An 8904-nucleotide genomic window follows, 5' to 3' on the forward strand; every position below is an offset into this window, starting at 1 on the left:
AAAGCGACTGGAAGCGGACGAGGTTTACAGACATACCAATAGTAGCCAATCATATGATTAGGCCAGTTGCTGTATAGCCTACCTACCCGATCACCAGGGAGCAGCAACTACACACACGATAGCCTTCTATATAATGCTGCGCACATATATTATATATATTTAAAAAAATACCCAGCATAATTTTTGGGAAGGCTAAGCCTTCCCTAGCCTTACACACCCGCCGCCTATGAGCACTGTACGGTAGGCATATAATACCTGGCTAGGTGAAAACAAAAGAAACCTGATTAGCATTTGAGTACTTTTAACACCTCTGAACTGCCGGCGGAGAGGTTCACATTTTCGGAATTTTGCGACAGAGTCACAGAGGGTCAATAATTCCCAGAAAATCTGTAATGTTAATATAAAATGTCCACGAAAATCTTCATGGGGGCTAAAAGGGGCTATTTAATTATTCATGGGGGCTACAGCCCCATAGCCCCCACAGACTCGACGTCGTTGGTTTGATCCCTCAGGGGAACGTGTGTGTGTGTCTAGCTACAATCGGTAAAATAATCTATAGTCAATACACTTGCACATGGAACATTGTATTTATTTTGTTAATATGTTGGCCTAATTGATGCAAAGTGAGGCTGCATGCATATCATCCTGTATTTAATGTACAGTATGCGTTCTCCCTCCATCTCCAATTTCAAATTCAATGATGGCATGGACACTCTTTGAATGGATACTCTACACTGCCAATTCCAAAACAATGGGCGAAGAAAATAATTTACATTAAAATATATTTCTTGGACTGGCTGTTTATAATGTTGTTGGATTATCTTGCATTGTACCAGTTACATTTTGTACCACTTTAAAAATGTAGAAACATTTGAATTACAAAATGAATAAAGTAGGCTACAGGAAATATACAGTGACAGTACATAACAATACAAAATATCCACTCCACCCACCCCACCTTTTTCAAATAGATAGATGTAAGGATGTGGGGGGAAAAAATTAACAAAAGTAGGCTAGATGATCTATAGGCTAACTACAACTAAACATTATTTACATATAGCAATGTTCATGTCATTGTTTAATAATGAATCATCCTAATATTTCCTCAGATTAGACGTTGCTTTAAACCTGGATTATACACAAAAAATAGCTGATCATGTTGTGAGCTTGTATCTGCTATTTTCAACATGCAGCACTATGATGACTGATGGACTATAAATTAAGTTATTACTCTCCAAACATTAGTGATCAGTCCATGCATGCATCTCATAATCTGACAATTCCCAACCATGCCTTTGACCTGCCCTGACACATTCACTATTTTGGATATGATGATTTGTGTGCCCTTTGATTTGACATGGCACATCTAGTCTTGTAGCATGTGTTGGCTGGCTTAGATGATCTCAAAGCTCTAAGGTCCAAGACTGTAATGGAATATGGTCCCTTCACAGCATGACACCTGTCACCACTGTGCTTGTTATCCAGAGTGCGACATGGGATATCTCATGTGAGCCGTTGAGTTTGTGGCCTTTCAGTGCCTGTCAGCAGGGACCCCTCTCAGCCTGTGCTGTGTCTCTCAGAGGGCACGCGTTGCGGAGTGGAAGGCTAGGGCATCTCCGAGGCCCTCTGGAGTAACGTGACAGAATGCTGTGGGCCAGTACAGTGGAGATATCGTGTTCTTCTTTATCAGATTCGTAATGAGACGCAGGCTTTTTCTCCCAAATTGTTGGTACCATGTTAACATGGAACTGACAGTTACTTAGACAGTGTTTGAGGAAGCATCATGTAATCATAGCAAAATGTGTCCTCATGTGACTGGGATTGCGTTCTGATTATACAACTCAGCAAATGTTGTGTATAACTTCTTTATGCATCTCTACCTCTACAGCTTCACTGGCTGTGGCAATTTCTGTCTTTCTGTCCTCCAGAGGGTGCTCTTTCCCTGACATGGCACCCACTGATGAGACACTGCTCCTAACACTGTGCATCCTTTCTGTTGCCAAGGTTGGTTTGCCCAGAACACTCTTCAGCTGTGCCCAAAAAAAATCCTGTTGTTTTTTTTGCTGTGGCCACTCCAGGTAAGTCTTATTATGCAGCATCTTTTTTAGCTTACAATACTTGTTGGGCAGAGAGTGGGCATCAATTGGCTCCTTTACCACTAGGATGATATCACTGAAAGTCTTGCCCACAGCTTTCTGCTGGGCAAAGCAGAGCTCATAGTTGCACCACTCACTGTTCACAAAGTCATGTGTGAGGACAAAGATGACCTGCAGATAGAGGAAGAAAGGTTGAGGAATATGCAAACAGACTTTAGTATTTACTTGATTCTTTTACCTTGTGGTAAAACTATTTTGTTGAACTGATTTACCAAACAAGAACTAAGAGTTCTGAGCCATGGTAATCCTCACTTTTTGCATTGTTGTTGGAAATCATAAATCACATATAAAAACATTTATTCTAAAGTATTAGCTTAAAGTGTCATCTATCTGCTCTTACCTTATGACTGTTTTCGATGTTTTCAATTATATTATCAATGATCCACTTTCCCGGCATAAAGTCCCTCTCATGAATACATAGACGATATGGGGTTCTGTTGTTCTCCAGGCAAGGCAACAACTGGTCCCTCACCCAGTCTGCGTCAGAGTGGCAATATGATATGAAGGCATGGTAAGCATAGACCTGTGATTGGCCTGCTGCCTTTTCCTTGTAAGCCCTGTATTTGCCCCTGATGATCTGATAAGTGGCTTTGGTATACCATGGAACTCCAAAAATGTAGCAAATCAGCATTAGTATCAGGACCACACCCACCGTGGTAGCAACACAGATTACAATAACAAGCCTGATGTCACAAGCCAAACGGCCTGGGTAGTAATTGGAAATGACGGTGTCGCGCAAGGCTTCTGGGTGGTAACACTTATAATTCTCAGGCCAGTCTGTAAGATTGATCTCTTCTTTGGACAGTGTGTCCTTGATAAAGGCGTGAAGATCACAGGTACAGTGGTAAGGGTTGTTCCCTGCCCTCAGCTGAGAGAGTTGAGGCATAAGCTGGAAGGATTGTATACTAACAAGACCAAATGAATTATCATCCAGGGCCAGCACCTGCAAAGAGGGACTTTTCCAAAGAGAAGGAATAAATTTGATCTTGTTTCCTGTCAGCAAAAGTTCTTCAAGTTCAGTGGCTTTCTCAAAGTATCGCATGTTAAGCTCATTGAGATCACAATGGGAGAGATCTAGGTAACGTACCGTAGTGGGCAGACACAGGAGTCCTTCACTGTCAAATTTGTTGTTATTAGCAATTACCCGAGTGATGTTGTGCTTCCAGACACAGTCCCGGCTCTCTGCCGCAGAACCAAGCATATTGTGGCTTATGTCCATCACTTTCAGCCGTGGGAACATTTCAGACAATGTTGACAAGACCTTCAGACTGGACAAACTGTTGTAGCTTAGAATGAAGGTGTGAAGACTTTGCCTCTTGGTCTTGTAATCACATCCTGGGTTGAATAGTACTGTATCCACCAATCGATTATTAGAGGCATTCAGATGCTGCACACCTCCCATCTCATCCCAGGCATCACAAGGGATAGTATTGAAGTACACGTTTTGAATAGACAGCTCTTGGACTTTGTTGAACCAGGTGAAGCGCCAATCAAATCGCAGAACATCAGGGTTGCTGATGTACCTACGGGAACAGGAACAATCACAAACTGTAAAACGTTATGTCTTTGTCACTTCAGGATTACGCATATGCATATTCAGCTGCAGCTGAATATGAAAATAAAGAATCTAATGTATTCTATTGCTAATAGAAATAAAGAAAAAATAAATGTCACATGCATTTCATGTGCCAACCACACCTAGGGTATGGACACTGATGATGCGGAGGAGAGAACACGCCCCCAGCGGGAATCGAACCCAGGGCCTACTAGCTGTGATTCACCATGCCCCGCTATCATTTGATATATTTAAATATAGCACATGCAGAGATGCATTGCATGAAAGCTTCAGGCAATTAAGGGTCTGTTCTGGAGTCTAGGCTAAACTGCTAAACACTAAGGAGTTACAGGGTATTTACTATCATAGGTCTGGGTAACACAGTGCAGGGACAGGGCCAACACACAGTAACAAGTGTGGATCTGTGTATCTGGGTGGATATAGTGAGGGAGGAAATTGGACTACTTAAGTTAGTATCAGCTTTTAAATCTTTTGCAGGAGCTCATTTTGAATCCTCATTTACTATATAGCTTTGTTATCTTGTTATAAGGTACTATATAGCTTTTGTTATCTGAATTACTTGCACTTTGCTCTTTTATGGCTATTGTCTTGTTTGCATTCTTCTTTTTGTGAACATTATTATTATTAACAAAATATCTCAAATGTTATCAAGATTGGACTATCAACTAAGAATTTTGTATGATTTTATTTAAATAAGCATAACATTTTGGTGTGCTAATCATGAATAGAACTTGAAAGCCATAAAATAGATAGCTCTTACCAAAGATCTAGTTTGTCCAGTGCTAGGTCTGTTATACTGGAATCTGCTCCATTATCAACAAAGGTGGGCGAACGAGCAAAGTCAATATACTGCAGTCTTAGCCTCTTGATAGGTGTTACTTGTAAGTTCAATAAAGCCAACCTCAGGAGATTCTCATTGAATTTGCCCCTGTGAAAGATGAGCTGATATGCTGTAATATGTTGTAAACCCTGGAAAATGTCTTCATCTCCCATGTAGTACATGAACTCAAAGAGGTTCCGAAACTGAATGACACTGAAGGTCTTGTTGGCAAGGTCATGTAGCATCAAAGGGAGAACGTATGGCCTTTGATCTATGGCCATATCAAAACCCATCTGGCTTGTATGGATAACCTCTAAGCTCCCAGCTTCATAGTAGCTCAGATTGGATGAGCATTTAATAGCAAAACCATGTAACTTCATGTTCCTCAATGGCTGGAAGTCACCTTTCTTTAAACCCATTACGAGAGGGCCGCCCATGGAGAGCACTTTGAGCTTGATAAATTTGGAGAAGCCATCAGCCAAAGTAGCATGTTTATAAAGGTTGTTTGACATGTAGAGCTCCCTCAGGTTCAACAGGGGCTTCAGAGCTGTGGCAGGAATTTCCTGCAGGGAATTGTTAAAGATGTTAAGATGCTCCAGTAGTGGATTGTACTTAAACGCATTGTCATCAATCCAGGAAATGTTATTGTACTGCAAATGAAGTACACGGAGGTGAGGGAGGTGAATGAAGTCATTGGCACGGACAGCTTGCAGATTGTTATAGGAGAGATTGATCTCTTCTAGTGTGTAGGGAAACTGTCTCCATGGAACATTGTCAAGTTGTTTTCCAAGGCAGTCTGCAGAGCGACCAAAATTGTAGATTTGACAGGGTGCCCCGTCAGTGTTTGGGCTGGGAGAGGATGCTGCTGCTGCTGCTGCTGCTGCTGATGACGATGATGACGGTGGAGATGTGAGAGCTCGAAGCATTAAAGTGCTGAAGCCCATCAAATAGAATACCATCATAATGGACCTGAAAGGAAACAAGACAGAGTGAGACGAAGTTTCGCCATATCTTTGTCGTTCTCCCTCTGCTTGATTACAACATGGACAGGACAGTGCAGAAACCATACTGGAACATGATTACTGAAATGTTCTTCTAGTGTGGTAACAACACATTGCCTAATATATTCTATAAAACAGTAGCAACAAAGAATGGACTGATAGTGGGTGGGTATTTTATTTGTTAAAGGACCACTTTTCAACCTATCTTCATATAATCCTCCTATATTAGTCCTCACTAATATTCATGATAAAATAGCACAATTTCTACTCAGTCTGTGTCTCATAGGAGGGCTGTGGGCAGTTCAGAAACCCAGATTTATTTTAAAGAATATTTAGGAATAGAAAGCCTGAAGTTTCTATTAGCTTGGATTCCTCATCATTTTTCAAACACAGTTCTTATATGAAGTGACCTAAAATCCCCCTATGGGGATTTCAATGCAAATAAAAAAATACATGAACCTGTGGACTGGCACCCTCCACTGAAAGTGACTTCGGTGCTCTATTAGTGAGGACCAATTACATGAAGATAGGTTGAAAAGTGGTGAAGTGGTCCTTTAATGCCAGCTGGTGGATGAGCTTTTATTTGGGTCACCAGGTCAAAACTACTGGTGCTCACGTGAACAATCTGTCACTTTTAATAACCATACTGAGAAAAGTCCAGTAGACTTGTATCCAGTCCAGACAAGAGTTGAGTAAATATTTACAACTTGGTGCAGATATGTGCCGTGAAGATATATACAGCCGTTTCCGTGTTTATCCTCTCATGGATCATTATGTTAAATGATTGTAAAACTGTAATAATGTGGGCAAGAACTACATGTGTTACCTATTGGCGTGATAATGATTCATCATCATCTAGAAAGTGTGCTTTCCGATTGCAGATTTCCGCCAGGTCTGGTTGCCTACCCAGGGCTGTCTGTGTCAGTCATGGGTTGGAGCTGTCAGGACATGAGAAAGCTGTGGAGAGAAGAGTTTGTATGTATGACAGATGGATGGTGCTACTGTTCGTTTTTGTGATGCCCTAGAAGTGAAAGCAGTTTTTGGAGGTGCAATCTATAGAGGCCCCTTACCATGTAATTCCAATCCGGAAACGGTTGATCAATGTTGCGTGCACTGCATGATATATGGCTTTATTTGTAATAAATAGAAATCTGTGAAGGCAATTATAGGAACACGGTCTAGAGTATCAAAACCCAGTTTGATGGTCATCATGACTCACAAGACCATTTGACCATTGTCAGTCTTTACAACGTCTGCAGTTATCTAATCACAAGATTCCTATATTAAGTATAATAAGTAGATGACGACAACTGATATGCCATGAATGGAATGGAATGCTTCCTCCTTCCTGGTTATATAAAATATAACAGTGATACCACAGGCGTTCCACTTCCTGCATGGAAGCTAACAATATATAAGATAGAAAATAATCAATAATATTAATATTGCCTCATATAAAGCCCATTATTGTAGAATGATGTTGCAATATTGTTTTCTATAGTCATTCATATTTGAACATGAATACAATGATTTCCATATAGTTTAATTTAAAGCTTACAGTACAGTGAGTGAGTAACCTAAGCAAATAGTCATGAATGAGCAGGTATGAATTAATAGACACTTAGACACAATTCTATGGAGCCCCAGAAGTTGTTGTGGTGTCAAACCTGGCTGTGACCTTCCCATTACAGCTGCTAAATAGTAACCAGGGTATGCAGATTGCAGAACCCTTTTGAGTTCATTGACAGACTTGTTTAGTCATTAACTACAGTATTTTGCATCTTGATCTAAATTGGAGAGAGACGTGTCACTGTTTACACATTAAACTATTTCCTTTCAGTCTATGCAGTCGCTTATTGGAAGTCTTCAGAGGAATGTGAACACTCACTGCCGGAATTTTGTGTTTAAACATGAATCTCCCGTAGCCTAGCTTTAAGTCCCTCACATACAAGACTATCACTAAACTAAACTAAACTATTCCCCCGAACACCTGCCTGTAGAAAAAAACATCGATGGGCAGGGAAACAAACCTACCTTCTATGATGTCACTGAGCATCATGAAGGTACTGGAAGACGCGCACCCACCTCAGACATCAGCAACATTATGAAAATTACAAAAATATAATTTTCCAGGTGAAAATCACCCGTGTTTAGCGTTGCTATATTATATACTATACATAACATAAATGACACCTGATGCTTTCCCGGATTTAAAGTTAAAACATCATATAGGCTTTCCCGATCTTACTGTGTTCCCCATCATACCATTCCCATTCAATGATTTTACCTAATCATGTAATTTCACCACATGCTAGATCAGATATTTGATTCCTGCATCAGCCAAATGCACCTGTTGCTTGTCTTACTGTAAACCTCTGCCTAAAGTTGAACGAATAGTGCTACTTCTGACTGTTAATCAAAGATGACCAATTGTCCAATATTAACAGTCCTTGAGATACGTATACTTACAGTAATGCTAAAAAGGCTGCATAGGGGGGAAAATACAGTAGGTAACTCCTCAGAACTTACCTAAAGCTTCTGTGATGAGAGAGATGTACATTTTCACAACACATTTTCACATAAACACACAGTGAGGAAGTGACACAGCATTGGATGGGCGGGCCAAATCAGATGTCTTGTTATTTTCATCCAATATCTGTGTGTGTGTGTGTGTGTGCGCGCGTGTGTGTGTGTGTGTGTGTGTGTGTGTGTGTGTGTGTGTGTGTGTGTGTGTGTTTCTGTTAGCAACTTCTCAGGAATGCAGGGGGAGTTTCTTGCAAGGAAATGCAGCCTGTAAGCAATAAAATAATCTCAGATGTAGTGGAACCGTTTTCCCATTACTTTCCACTGCTTGGTACCAGCTTGACTCGACTCAACTCTACTAGTTTTGCACATAGCACTGCACATAGCTATGGTAGCCTGCACATAGCACTGCAGATAATGTAAGGAAAGAGCTAAAGAGATTGTTTGGAAACAATCTCATTTCCCCTACAGTCCAACAAAAACAAAATAGATACATTTACAGTTTTCAAAGTTTAATGACATGAACCCTAGCATAGGCCTATCCCTCTTCTGGGGATGTCATAATTGACAAACCTTTGACAGAAATTGTCAATTGATTGATTGATTGATTGATTGATTGATTGATTTATTGATGGATTGATTGATTGATTGAATACTTTATTAACAGTTTAAACAATGATGATAAAATTATAAAATAAATCCTAAACTTACCAGGTCTATATATCATGACCTATAGTCTCGTGTATCCAGTCAACTATTCCACAATCTCCGAAAGCATTTGGAAATTGCGAGAGGCAACAGTCTGGCAACGCGAGACTAATCATGACC

At 40.5% G+C, this 8904-nt stretch overlaps 1 protein-coding gene across 1 annotated transcript; it reads right to left on the minus strand.

Annotated features, from left to right (window-relative positions):
- Positions 1–613: 613 nt before the first annotated feature.
- tlr18 (toll-like receptor 18) lies at positions 614–6426 on the minus strand. Its single transcript, XM_080767791.1, has 4 exons — positions 6380–6426; positions 4493–5521; positions 2497–3679; positions 614–2267 (listed from the first exon to the last, which is right to left on the minus strand). Exons 1-4 carry the CDS (start codon positions 6406–6408, stop codon positions 1842–1844), a joined length of 2667 nt encoding a protein of 888 aa, XP_080623917.1. The 5' UTR covers positions 6409–6426; the 3' UTR covers positions 614–1841.
- Positions 6427–8904: the final 2478 nt, after the last annotated feature.

This window comes from Protomyctophum bolini, assembly GCF_963924005.1.
Source record: "Protomyctophum bolini genome assembly, chromosome: 7".
Taxonomy (NCBI): domain Eukaryota; kingdom Metazoa; phylum Chordata; class Actinopteri; order Myctophiformes; family Myctophidae; genus Protomyctophum; species Protomyctophum bolini.

Bases quoted from the DNA above. Each gene is read 5' to 3' on its own strand.
- tlr18 (XM_080767791.1), bottom strand. From the start codon at position 6,408: ATGATGATGAATCATTATCACGCCAATAG. The intron at 3,680-4,492 runs GTAAGAGCTATC...CTGTTCCCGTAG, and splicing joins CTGGACAAACTAGATCTTTG to GTACATCAGCAACCCTGATG. The intron at 2,268-2,496 runs GTAAGAGCAGAT...CTCTATCTGCAG, and splicing joins ACATCGAAAACAGTCATAAG to GTCATCTTTGTCCTCACACA.